At 38.8% G+C, this 14,418-nt stretch overlaps 1 protein-coding gene across 1 annotated transcript; it reads left to right on the forward strand.

The window, feature by feature from the left end:
* Positions 1-10: 10 nt before the first annotated feature.
* Positions 11-14,185, forward strand: ndufb9 (NADH:ubiquinone oxidoreductase subunit B9). The gene is made up of 4 exons (XM_057827969.1): positions 11-212; positions 7,613-7,805; positions 7,869-7,982; positions 13,935-14,185. The coding sequence occupies exons 1-4, from the start codon at positions 124-126 to the stop codon at positions 14,064-14,066; spliced, it is 528 nt and encodes a 175-aa protein (XP_057683952.1). The 5' UTR covers positions 11-123; the 3' UTR covers positions 14,067-14,185.
* The last annotated feature ends 233 nt before the right edge of the window (positions 14,186-14,418 follow it).

The following is a 14,418-nucleotide window of genomic DNA, read 5'->3' on the forward strand; positions in this document are numbered from 1 at the left end:
GGAAAAAGAGTGACGCCATCAAGTCCCAGCCTGCTTTGCGCGGCGCCCGACTGGAAGGTGACACGAAAGGATAAAAAGGAGAAAAACTAATCAAAAAAGAGGATATTAAGCGCGAGGTCAACGATGGCCTCCGCGTACCTCAGCCACCAGCAGAAAGTTCTGCGACTCTACAAGAAGTCGCTGAGACATATCGAGTCCTGGTGCATTTTTCGGTAAGAGATATTTGGTGCTAGCGGACGGCTAAGCTAGGGGCTAGCCGGGTCACTCGTAGTTCTAGTGAATTTTAAAATAAAATGTATTTACATTGTTCATGATTGAGCATTAATAAAGGACTCGTCTCCTATGCAAATTCAATAGTAATCTTTCAGATTTAGAAGTGATTATCGCAATGGTTATCATTTTAGTTCTTGTAGCAGTAGTAAGTGGAAATGTCAAAATGTCAATGTTGTTAGCATAAACAATAAATCTGGAGGGATGTTCCATCATTTTGGTTTGCGGCCCACATTTATGGCAGTAATACCTCATGTGGGCCTCACTAGTTTATTTTTAGCCAAAATAAGTTATCTCACTGGCTCCGTTGGACGGCGCTCGACGTCCAATCCATTTTGACTGTGAGTGGCGAATAAACGTCAATGGCACTGAAAGATGAGCATTCACAGCCAGTCGTTCCAGTGTCCTTTTACGTAATTTCCTTATCATTTTATGGTAATTACTGGCAGAGGTGGGTTGAGTAGCTTAAAATGTGACGATTAATCGGATGACTAATCGGATAAATGTCACTTTTTTTTTCTAATAACATTCGCAATTTACCTTGAAGAATTTCTCGGCAGGTTGTAACAATAAAGACAAAATGGCTGACTGGCGCCTTCAAAAATAATATTTTATTACAGCTTCCTTTCTTTCAAATTTCTTTTTATTGGTGTTAAAAAAAAATACAGAACACCCCTCCCAAACTAAACAAAATAATAATAATAATAATAAATACATTTAAAAAAAAAAAAAAAAAATTGTTTCACTCTAAGTTATCCAACACAAACAACCATGAAGTCTATGTCTAATCGTAAATGTCCAGAGAGTCATAGAAAGTTCTTCCGTGCCATCACTTCGATACATAGTGGTTACGGAATAAAAATACAGTGCAATACATTCAAATGTCCCACCAAATAGGAGCAGCATGGAAAGCGACCGTACCGTTGCCCATCCCCCATGGCTAAATTAGCAATATAACAGTGCATATGTCATTCCTGCACTTGTGTAGTGGTGTTGTCAAAGAATGAAAGAAAAGGTCCCCATGTATTATAAAATTTCTTTTCAGAACCGCGAAGAATATATCTGATTTTCTCGAGCCTAAGATTCATCAGCACATCCCTTATCCAATGCGAAGTTGTGGGTGGGGCAGCCTCCTTCCACCTCAAAAGAACTAAACGTCGCGCCAAAAGGGTGGTAAAAGCAATAACCCTACACCCCCAAGTAGGCAGCCACAGACCCTCCGGTAAAACTCCAAATATTGATATTATAGGATCAGGAGTGATTCCGACCCCTAACACGAGGGAGAGGGCTTCAAAAATACCCTTCCAAAATATTTCTAAGCTGGGACATAACCAAAACATATGGATCAGTGTCGCATCCGCCAGCTTGCACCTATCACACAAAGGGCTGATTTCTGGAAAGATTCTGGACAATCTTACCTTAGAATAGTGTACCCGGTGTACTACCTTAAATTGAATCAGAACATGACGAGCGCACATAGATGAATTATGTACCCTACCCAAAACCTTAGACCACAGTCCCTCTCCGATTGGTGTTTGAAGATCCCGTGCCCACAGGTCTTTGATTCTGGATAAGGACGGAGCTACCTTATTAGAAATTAGATTAAAAATGCGCTTAATTCCCCCTTTCTCTGTCGGATCTAAAGACATAACATCATCTAAAACTGTTGTAGGAGGTTTATTTGGGAAAAGCGATATAATACTCTTAACGAAGCTTCTAAGTTGCAGATATCTAAAATGATGAGAGTTAGGAATATTAAATCTTTGGACTAGCTGTGCGAAAGAGGCAAAAATATCATCCACAAAAAGGTCATTTAAACGTGTAAGACCCAGGCTGGACCACAAATGAAAGGCTTTATCGACTGTTGAGGGGACCAAAAAATGATTCGATGCCACTGGGCTAAAAAGACAAATACCAACTACACCATTTTTTTTCCTAAATTGAGATAGTATCCGAAGGGAGTGAGATAATACTGGGTTATTTCCTGATACCCCAACTTTCAAGGGCAGTGGCGCACCACACAAGGCGGCTAATGAATTTGGGAGACATGCACATGCTTCCATCTGCACCCAAGCGGGACCATTCTCCTTAAGATGGTAATATAACCAATATGCCATACAATTTAGATTTGCGGCCCAGTAATACAACTGAAAATTAGGAAGAGCCAAACCGCCGTCGCTTTTAGCCCCTTGCAGGAATTCTTTACGTAAACGTGGCTGTTTATTATTCGATATATAAGAAGAAATAATTGAATCCAATTTTTTAAAATATGAAACAGGAATGAAAATAGGCAAACATTGAAACAAGTATAAATATCTGGGCAATACCGTCATCTTGACAGCATTAACGCGTGCTGCTAGTGAGGTATGCAGCAGTGACCAATTAGCCAGGTCAGTCTTAGTCCTGACCAAAAGCCTGTCAAAATTATGCTCACGGAGTGCCTTATATTGCTTGGTTACCGATATTCCCAAGTAATTAAAGCTACTAGTATTCACTTTAAAAGGCAGGCTGACATCACCAATTTCAAATTTGTGAACATCTAAAGGCATCAATTCACTCTTATGGAGATTGAGCTTGTAACCTGAGAATCTGCCGAATCGTTGTAGCAGGTCAAGAGCAGGTGGAATCGAACTTTGTGAGTTAGATATGTAAAGGAGTAAGTCGTCAGCGTATAATGAAACTTTATGTTCTATGCCTCCTCTATTTATTCCTGTTATATATCGGTTAGATCTAATAGCAACTGCAAGAGGTTCAATGGCCAAAACAAAAAGCAGAGGGCTTAAAGGGCAACCTTGACGTGTCCCACGATATAAATTAAATGGCTCTGAAAGCTCATTATTAGTTAAAACCTTAGCCACAGGTCTGGAATATAATAATCTAATCCAAGATATAAATGTAGCCCCAAATCCAAACTGTTTTAGCGTCTCGAACATATAGTTCCATTCCACCCTGTCAAAAGCCTTTTCGGCATCCATAGCTATAACACATTCAGAGGCAGACTGGCTAGGAGTGTAAATTATGTTAAATAACCGACGGATATTGAAAAAGGAACGTCTATGTTGAACAAAGCCCGTCTGATCATGGGTTATAATATTTGGTAAAACAGACTCCAAGCGATGCGCAAGTACTTTAGCTAGTATTTTGTAGTCTGTATTTAAAAGAGAAATAGGCCTGTAAGATCCAAGTTCCAATGGATCTTTATCTTTTTTCGCTAACAATGTAATGCAAGCTTGATTTAAAGTAGGTGGAAGGTAACCTGAGGAAAGGGACTCGCCATACACAGCCGTCAGAATGGGAGTCAACTGCCGAGCAAATTTTAAATAAAACGCACATATTACAGCTTCCTGACCTGTAGGCTACCACTGTGTCGATGATCAAATTCATTGGCAACTAATCTATTAATCTATTGTAATCGATTAGTTGTTCAAGGCTATTAAGAAGCTAGTTTAGACGGTAAGATGTCTGAATTTTGGCAAAGATGTGAATTGTTGTTTTCCAAAGTAAAAGCAGATATCTGCTCATGTCCTACGTCGATTTAACAAAAATATATTGAAGCATTCTGATAATATTTACAACTAAGAAGTTATATGTATGTTATGATTAGAGCTGAAACGAATACTCGAGCAACTCGAGTAACTCGAGTTTAAAAACTGATCCGAGTAATTTTATTCACCTCGAGTAATCGTTTATTTTGACAGCTCTAAGCATCACGTTTTGCTCGAACTACTTTTAATGCAGGACGCGCTGATGTCACGTGCGTAGAGGAAGAAGCAAAAAAAAAAAAAAAAACTTACTGCAGCCAACAGCCGCTACAAACGACGCCGACGTTGCTAAATACTAGCCCGCACGATGCTACGTTGGTAGCAGGTAGCGTCTGATGAGTCTCAAAGAGATCACATGTATGCTGTACTAGATGCGAAATGACAGACTCGTCCGCGTCTGGGCAGCATTAGTAAAAAGCCGCCATCTTAAAGCAGTAGAGCGCTAAGCACTAATAAATAAGATTAACGTTACTGTCACTAGCACAAGTAACGTTAGCCCTGCGGAGGGCTAGGTTTCTATTAATTATGACCACTTTCGATGCGTGGCTAACGTGTCTTACATACAGGCTTTAACATAACATAGCGTTGTGGAGTGATGAGGGTGTAAAATAAAAACTCAATAATGCTAACTATCAATTTTAGCTCAGTAGTCATTGGTGGATAAAACACCAAGTAGCACTGGTCCCTAATGTGCTCCAATACAGCCTGTATCATACATTTATTTTGAACACTGCAAAAACTCAAAATCCTATCAGGACTTACAGTTTAGACTAACTTAAAACTTAACTAGAACTTAAAAATGGCTTGACACAAATAGAAATTAAATTGAAACAAGTGGTACAAAAATCCTAACTTTTAAGTGATGTGTGTGATCAAGCATAATGGCATTTTTAGATAAGAAATATATATATATATATATATATGTATATATATTAGAGCTGAAACGAATACTCGAGCATCTCGAGTTACTCGAGTTTAAAAACTGACCCGAGTAATTTTATTCACCTCGAGTAATCGTTTATTTTGACAGCTCTAAGCATCACGTTTTGCTCGGACTACTTTTAATGCGGGACAACGCGCTGATGTCACGTGCGTAGAGGAAGACGCAAAAAATATATATAAAAAAACCTTTCTGCAGTCGACAGCCGCTCCAAACTACGCCGACGTTGCTAAAAACGAGCCCAGATGATGTTACGGTGGTAGCAGGTAGCAGGTAGCATCTGATGCGTCTCATAGATATCACATGTATGTTGAACTAGATGCGAAATGACAGCCTCGGCCGCATCTGGACAGCGTTAGTAAACCGCCGCCATCTTAAAGCAGTAGAGCGCTAAGCGCTAATAAAGAGCGCAAAGCGCTAATAAATAAGACTTAACGTTATTCACTAGCTCACGTAACGTTAGCCCTGCGGAGGGTGACGTTTCTTTTAATTATGACCACTGTCTATGCGTGGCTAACGTGTCTTATATACAGTGGAGTGATGAGGGTGTAAAATAAAAACTCAATAATGCTAACTATCAATTTTAGCTCAGTAGTCATTGGATACAACACCAAGTAGCACTGGTTCCTAATGTGCTCCAATACAGCAGGTATCATACATTTATTTTGAACACTGCAAAAACTCAAAATCCTATCAGTACTTACAGTTTAGACTAACTTAAAACTTAACTAGAACTTAAAAATAGCTTGACAACAATAGAAATTCAATTGAAAAACGTGGGGAAAAAATCCTAATTTTTAAGTGATGTGTGTTATCAAGCGTAACGGCATTTTTAGGTATATATACTGTATATATATTTTTTAAATTTATTTTTCATAAGATCTAAAGATTTTTTGAGTGAAAGCAGTGAATTAGTCTTTTTTTTAAATTTTTTTATTGTAGTTACATCTGAGATGCAGGCTGTTTTCAACAATATACATCGAAAATAAAGACATTGATTGACTGAAAATGGTTCAAGATTAAATGAAATGTCTTGTTTTCTCATGTATATTTATAATTGCTCTTCACCTAAAAATATATTTGTTTTAATCGATTACTCGATTAATCGATAGAATTTTCAGTCGATTACTCGATTACTAAAATATTCGATAGCTGCAGCCCTAATATATATATATATATATATATATATATATATCCTTTTTTTTTTTTTTTTTTTAATAAGATCTAAAGGTTTTTTGAGTGAAAGCAGTGAATTGGTCTTTTTTTTTATTCTAGTTACATCTGAGATGCAATTGTTGGCTGTTTTCAACAATATGCATCGAAAATAAAGACATTGATTGACTGAAAATGGTTCAAGATTAGATGAAATGTCTTGTTTTCTCATGTATATTTATAATTGCTCTTCACCTAAAAATATATTTGTTTTATCCGATTACTCGATTAATCGATAGAATTTTCAGTGGATTACTCGATTACTAAAATATTTGATAGCTGCAGCCCTAGCTATGATTTCAAGAATTTAGACAAGTTTAAGGTAAAGAAGGTCCTAAACGATTAATTGGTTTTTAAAATTTTTGTTGATTAATTTGCTAATTGTGTATTTGTCGATTAATCGATTAATTGTTGCACCTCAAGTCACTTCAAAAATAATTCTCAAGGAAAAGGAAAAGTAGTCATCCAAGGAGTGTACTCAAGTAAGAGTAAAAAAGTATTTGGTGAAAAGAGCACTCAAATAATGAGTAACATTTGCCACGTTTACATGGAGCCAAATATTCCAATTACAATCGGAATATTTGTTCAACCCGAATAAATGTGTTCCATATAAACACCTCATTCGGAATGAACAGGCCCAAACCGAATGGAATTTCATTCCGATTCACAGGGGTGGAATATTCCTTTTCCCAAACCGATTAGAAGTAAAATTATATCATGTAAACAGGGAAGCGGAATGGTGTCTAGTTGCGTTCTTTCTGCACATGCTCCGTACTGACGTGGTGACGTCACTTGGTGACGTAAGTAACGTCACTTGCAACATGGCTTCCAAGCACAGCGCACCTAATTTGAGTCCGGCGGAAAGATTGTATTTAATTCAAACTTTAAAAGAATTGAATATAATTGCTCGCTTAGACGGGCGTAAAACGAGGAACAGTGAACTATTTAAAAAAAGTTCACGAGAGGTTACACAAAGCCGGAATAGACCGGAGCGTTGACCAGATTAGAAACCGGTGGAAAACCGGCTACTATAAGGCAAAAGAGCAAAAGAGCTGAAGCGGATACGACCCCACAAACACAACAAGTGGGTTAAAGTTAAAACAGCAGCACTCTGACGATCGATCTCCATGTTTTGCAACGTGACGCTTTGTTTTGATTAATCTGCGCATGTCAGACGGCAGTTGTCAAACGTCCTTTCGGAATAAAGGCAGTCACATGTAAACGCTGGATCAGAATAGATGAAGTGACATGTAAACAGCTGATCTGAAATTTCCATTCGGAATGATTTGAATCGGTATGAATAAAAGTCAGCATGTAAACGTGGCTACTGTGAGTAACTGCTTGGGATGTATGTTTTTTTTAGAACAATGGGTATATATTTTTTTCTCAGATCAAAGTTATCTATACAAACTGTTAATATTATACCGTTCTATAACCTATTAAATAACCACATTAAGTCAAAGGAGTATTTCTGCTTTTCAAATTTTGATGTGTTAGCAAGTACGTTGTAAACTCATTGGCTGCCATTGTCAGTGGACGAACAAGAGTCGCTTTAGATTTCAAGTCAATGACAGGACTTGAAAAGCCTGAATGAATTGAAGTAGAATTTTGGTTGGTTTTTAAAAAATGGTTGTCTTTGTCCTTTGAGGGACAAGTACCGCTTCTACGCGTGCCTTCTGCGCGCCCGCTTTGACGAACACAAGGACGAGAAAGACATGATAAAGGCCACCAAGCTGCTGAAGGCCGGCGAGGAGGAGTTCTGGGACAAGCAGCACCCGCAGCCCTACATCTTCCCAGACTCGCCCGGCGGGACATCCTACGAGCGCTACGAGTGCTACAAGGTCAGCTCTATTGAAATCATTGGCTGCCGGTCTGTTAAATAACATTTGTTTTGTTGGCGGCAGGTCCCAGAGTGGGTCTTGGAGCACTGGCACCCATCCGAGAAGGCCATGTACCCCGACTACTTTGCCAAGAGGGAACAGTGGAAGAAGCTGAGAGAGCTCAGCTGGGATAAAGAGGTGCATCATTATATTTTCAGTTGTCTATATGAAACCCTTCCACTTTCATTCGTTAAACAGAGGATTGGAATTGGGTGTTTTAAAGCGTCGCTTGCCGTATGCCTGTTGCCAAATGCTGTTTTGTGTTTACACTAGGCCTGCAGGAATCGGTTATTTAAGTAATCAATTAATCTATTGTTTAGTTAGTTCGAATGATCGAGTAATCGGATTACAAACATTTCATGCCTTCCTTGCAGAATAAATTTTAGGAGATTTAAAAGGAAAGAAACAAGTGTTTATGCCTGCAATACAGTGATCCCTCGCTACTTCGCGCCCTCAGTCTATCGCGGATCCGTGTCACTGTCGCTCCCTCCCTCTCTCTTTGCTGTCTGATTCCAGGTTAGGGTTAGGGTTTAGAGTTAGGGTTAGGCAAGCACTGCGTGCATCGAAGTTGCTTATTGAAGTTAACTATGGTGACAGATGATTGCGCGGCACTTCTCAATCATCGTTTAACTGCCAATAAATGTTAACAAGTTTGATCTCTGTGTGCATACGCGGGTGGGGAGAGATAGGGAAGCGCGCGCTGTAATGTGTGTGGTTGGCAAGGTTAGAAGCAGCCGGCCTGGCGTGATCGTCCACAAGGTACACAGTTATCGAGAGCAGTTTGTGATCGCAAGTCACACCAAGGGAGGTAACCGTGTGTATGTGAGAGGATTTGGTGCGAGGCTCTGTGTGCGCATTGCGGGGGGTTGGGGGGCTGGGGGGGCGCTGGAATGAATGTACGTGTGTATACAAAAAAAAACAAAAAAAAAACATTTATTACAAGACAGTATATATAAACATATATAATTTTTTAAAATACTACTTTTAAAAAAAGTGAAAAAACATGTCTTATATGTATGTCTTTCCAATGGGAAATCTAAATAAATACATTGTACACACAAAAAAAAGTTTTTTTGAGTGCATTGCTTCACGGTTTTTCCCTTATCGCGGCGGGATCTGGTCCCCATTAATCGCGAAAAACGAGGGATCACTGTAATATTTATTTTGCACTTTAAAAGAACATTAAATGCGAATACAAAATAAAATTCCTGAGTGTTTCTTCAAACTATGCAGGATTGCACTTTCGTTAAAAAATTAAAATACCTGAGCTTAGGCTCAGTGTAAATAAATAAGGATCTAAGTACAACAAAAGAACAATTGGCTAACCTGCATAGCAAAAGTCAGCTATCTTAAATACTATAAAATGCTCACATTTTTTTTTTTACAAAACTTTTACCAAATTGTTCAAACACATAACACTAACCCGTCTAAAAAATCTAAATATACTTCTAAACTAAATTACAAATGCATAAACAAACATAAGCCCAAACAAAAACTTTATGTTGGCCTTAAAGTGCCTGTGACAGCATAAAAATCTTAAATAGCATTATTATGTGAATTTGAATTATATTTTGGGACGATTCAACTATACACAGCAATTCAATTAAATTTTATTTGTATAGCCGTATATCACAACAAGGTTGTCTCAGAGGGCTTTGCATCACGGCCCCAATGATGGCCCCAAATTATTAAATGTAATAAGGAGGATTTTAGATTTAATTCTAAACTCGACTGGAAGCCAGTGAAGGGCACAGGGAGCACAGGGGTGATGTGCTCTCTTCTATTAGTTCCTGTTAAGTCTTGCTGCTGCATTCTGGACTAGCTGAAGACCTTTTAGGGAACTTTTAGGACAAGCTGCGAGTAAGGAGTTACAGTGATCCAATCTAGATGTAACGAACGCTTGAAATTCTCTGCATCGCTTTTAGACAGAATATTTCTAATTTTAGCTATGTTGCGCTGGTGGAAAAAAGGCTGTTATGGAGGTTTGTTTAATATGAGCTTTAAATGGTAGGTCTGAGTCAATTAGAACTCCCAAGGTTTTTAATTGTGGTGCTGGAGGCTACACTCACATTGTCCAGAGTGACTATCTTGGAAGTTAGAGAGTCTCACACTTTTAGGGCCTATTATAAGGACTTCTGTCTTTTAAGGTAGTCTTTTAAGGTTTTAAGTAAAAGATAATTAGTGCTCATCCAGGTATTTACATCTCAGACACAGGTACTTATTTTATCCACTTGCCTGATCTGATCAGGTTTAATTGATAAATATAATTGTGTGTGGTCAGCGTAACAATGAAAATTACTGCCATATTTTCTGATGACAACAATTTGGCAAAACGCAGATGACGAGAAATTAGTTTTTTAATCTGCCGTTTCGCCCCGCCTGTCATTATAGCGCTCTAGCGTCCCTAGCTGGAGGATGACGTCGGCTAGTTCACAATTTCATCAGATTTAGAATTCAGCCCATTGAGAGGGAGGATTCAGACTGAGGAAAATGCGACAAGGAGAGCAGCATGTCATTGTTTAAATCTCTCTCTACTCCAGTATTTTTACATTTCTCAGCCCGTGAAACCAAGCAACGCGTTAGGTATAAATAAGCAACAAAAACAACAAATAGCTGATGTGCTATAAGGTGACAAGTAAGTGCATAAGGACTACAGGCCTATACATTTAAACTTTCTGGCCAACATATCACGATAATAGTGATATGAGATCGTCAAGACGAAATGCCGTTATATATCGTTTTCATGATAAACAGTGTATACGCACATCACTATTCCTGTGTTCCCGTGGGTCCCTAAAATTCTTAAAGGGAACCACAGATAAAAAGACATGTAGTTCTTAACTCATTTGCTCCCAAAAACGTATAAATGCATTCTATTTTTAATTGTTTCAGTGTCCCAAAAACGTACTTATACGTCTTTTATGTCTTTTACTTGTTTTTTTTTTTTTGACAAGAGGCATCTCTATAAGTATAACACCATTTACCATTTAGGTTCTGTTGCACCTAAACTGCAATGCACAATGCTCAAAACTCATTTTAAAGCAATAAAACTGGCCACTGGAGGGCAGTAGCACATTTTGCAAGAACTCATGTCGGGCCAAGAAAGGAAGTGAAGAAAAATAGTCAGGAAACGGAAGTTGGAGGGATCTTGTGAAGACTCATGAGAATTTGAGAAAAATGTGGAGAACGATCGGGAAAAAAGGCAAACGACACTGGAGGAGTGCTTTGAAAAGAAAACGAAAACCATCGTTAAAGAAGGATTAAAAAGAATCTATCTTGATGAGACAGACGGTGACAGCCACAACAGCGTCAGGTTCCACACGCGTTCTGTGGAGCTCACGTTGTGTTACTCCTGAGCCCGAGGTTGAAACCAATGATGAAGATGATGAAAAAAGTGAGACCGATCTTGAACCGAAGTCATCAGATTACTGGGGGCCACCTCATTCAACCGGGAGCCTTCCCCGTTGTTATGTGCGCAAATAGTTCATTAGTTCATTCATTCATTTTCCATGCCGCTTTTTCCTCTCGAGGGTCGCGGAGGTGCTGGAGCCTATCCCGGCTAACTGCGGGGTACACCCTCAACTGGTTACCAGCCAATCGCAGGGCACAAGGAGACATACAACCATTCTCGCACACACTCATACCTATGGACAATTTAGAGTGTTCAATCAGCCTATCATGCATGTTTTTGGGATGTGGGAGGAAACCGGAGAAAACCCACGCAGGCACGGGGAGAACATGCAAAAAGCCATAGCCCGGGATTGAACCCTTGATCTCAGAACTGTGAGGTGGGCGTGCTAACCACTCAGCCACCTTGCCGCCCCAATAGATTAGTTATGTGTAAATAAATTGTTACTTTCCAATCAAAAGCTCTATATGTCTTGTTGTTTGTTATTTTGTAAAACGAAAACATTATTCATATGTTTGGGGTGTCACAAAAGCGAAAAATAGCTGTGTCAAGTCAAAGTTATGTTTGAAATGTATGCATTTACAAAAAGCTCAATTTCTGTTTTTTCATCAGAAATTGGAAACTTAAACTAAGCTATCTTGTGGTGGGTTCCATGTTTATATAGCAATAGAACAGAATTTTCTGTGGGCCTTGCAAAATCAGTCAAAATCCAGTAAAACGGTTGGGAGCGAAGGGCCTTGCTTCGGTGAAAATGGCTGGGAGTGAATGAGTTAAAAGATAAACGTGAGTACGAGTAATACTAATTTGATGTTAAAACTCCTCTTAATGTTTTCATTTAAATACATTTTGTAAAATTTTAAATAAAAAAAATAAACTAGTAGCTCGCCATTGTTGTTGACGTCGCAGTGCGGTGACATCACAGGGCCACGCTGCCGTACTTCAGTCAGTCTAACTATGTAAGGTAGTGATTTAAATACACCACAAGGTGTCAATTGTGAATTTTACATTAATAAAACATCAAGACAATGAGTGCGTTTTGTCCCTCGACTGACGCAGTAGCTCCGTGATTTTTTAAAAATTTTTTACACTGGGTCTACTGTGATTCACGTTCATTTGAGTGTTGTCTTCACAAGACCCCTGAAAATGGTTCCCAGCATCATAGTTTGTGTATTGTGACTAAATATTGCCATCCAGTGTATTTGTTCAGCTAAAGGAATTGCTAAAATGTTTCACTATAGTTTGACCAAAGTCTGAGTAAGTTTTATGCGTATTTTGCGCATCTATTTTGATTGTGAATGCCAGTTCTCTTTGCATTGTTGTGTTAACTGTGTGAGAATAGGACCTCGGTAATAGAAATTGAAGCACTTTTCTTCTTGGTGACATTTTTTGAGCGAGATGAGTATTAGTTTTGTAGTATTTTTACTATATGATACTTATGTGTGTTGTGAAAGAGTTGCCAAAGCTTATGGCAATAAACGGCGCGGTCCAAGCTACAAATCTGAATGCCTTTGTCCAATCTGTCTCTCTCTCACTGTGGATTAAAGAAACTACAGCATCAGTCAAGGGAAAAAACGCACTCATTGGCTTGGTCCCTAATTAATTTAAAACTCGCCATTGACACCTTGTGGCGTATTTAAATCACTACCTGACATAATTAAAGAGTGACACGTTTTTTTTTTTTGTTGTTTTTTTTTAAAGAGTGACAGGTGGAATTCTGGCAGCGTGGCCCTGTGACGTCACCACCCTGCGACGTCAACAACAATGGCGACCTACTATTTAAAATAATTTTAAAGAACAAAAACACCAAGAGGGGTTTCAATATCAAATTATAATAACTTGTACTAACATTTATCTTTTAAGAACTACAAGTCTTTCTATCCGTGGATCCCTTTAATCCCACATATTTCAGAATTGGTACTAGAATATGTAAATACTATAATACTACAGAATTCAGATTCTACACTTTCAGAATTGGTACTAGAATATGTAAATACTATAATACTACAGAATTCAGATTCTACACAAAGAATAGCTTTAAAATGACACCCTTTATGAAAAATATGATTGGCAGTGAATAATTATTATGATACTATTATATATAGTTGTATACTATAATAATAATATATTTTTAAGAATTGTTTTGAATCGTGGGAAAGGCGAAGTCACTGTTCTGAATCTGTTTACATTCCATTCTTTTGCACTGGTAAATGCTATCAGCAATTGATCTCTTTGTTTATGTGTGATTAATTATTGTTATTTACATGTTTTTTGTACTTTGATAAAGAATTTAAGTGTTCCAAAATGTTTTTGTGAATAAGTTTCAACAAAAATTTCATTGCTAAATTGGTTTTTTAAAAAATTATTATCACATTAGTCGACTAATCGTAAAAATAGTCTGACTAATCGGGAGAAAATTAGTCATTAGTCGTTCCGGTACACTGTACCAGAATATATTGCCTCCACACCCTTCTCACCTTTTTAACCCCTGACCCACTTTCATGCCTGAGTGAAATAAAATGTTTTTTTTCTTCATTAAAAATTGTTGACGTTTTTTTTAAATTATATTTTTAAGGTCTTAAATATGTCTTTAAAAGCATTAAATTTGGACTTTCAAAATGGTGCGAGAACCTTGCATTCATCATTCAAACATACTTAATGTGACCCCTGTTGCACTCGGTCAGGTGGCTCAGTTGCAGGCGGAGACTCCGGCCGACGGACCCAAGACTGAAGCGCTCCCTCCAGCCCGCCGCGAGGGCGACCTGCCGCCTCTGTGGTGGCAGTTCGTCACCCGCCCCAGGGAGCGCCCCACATGAATGCTTCACTTGACTTCAGATGACCGCTGTGATGAGCGTGAATAATCCCTCCACCTCCCTAACACGTAAATAAAGATGTGATGAAGAAATGACTTTTTTTTTTTTCTTGTCAAAATGCATACAGGCCAGTTGTTTTGTTCCTTTATTTCACATGTAACGGGTACACAGTGTATCCGTTGTAGCACGTGGAAACCTCCTCGTCGATTCCTTCATGTAAGAATGCTAACGGCTGCGCCGTTGGCTCAAGTCGCGCGGGTTCGCGTCCCAGCCTGGTCAGAGGATGGGGCCCAATCTTTGAGCTTCCCCGCACACGCCGGAGCGGCGGCACGTCATTCCCCGCGGCGATAAACGG

This window comes from Corythoichthys intestinalis, chromosome 22, assembly GCF_030265065.1.
Source record: "Corythoichthys intestinalis isolate RoL2023-P3 chromosome 22, ASM3026506v1, whole genome shotgun sequence".
NCBI lineage: Eukaryota > Metazoa > Chordata > Actinopteri > Syngnathiformes > Syngnathidae > Corythoichthys > Corythoichthys intestinalis.

Bases quoted from the DNA above. Each gene is read 5' to 3' on its own strand.
- ndufb9 (XM_057827969.1), top strand. From the start codon at position 124: ATGGCCTCCGCGTACCTCAGCCACCAGCAGAAAGTTCTGCGACTCTAC. The intron at 7,806-7,868 runs GTCAGCTCTATT...TGTTGGCGGCAG, and splicing joins AGCGCTACGAGTGCTACAAG to GTCCCAGAGTGGGTCTTGGA. The intron at 7,983-13,934 runs GTGCATCATTAT...GCACTCGGTCAG, and splicing joins AGCTCAGCTGGGATAAAGAG to GTGGCTCAGTTGCAGGCGGA.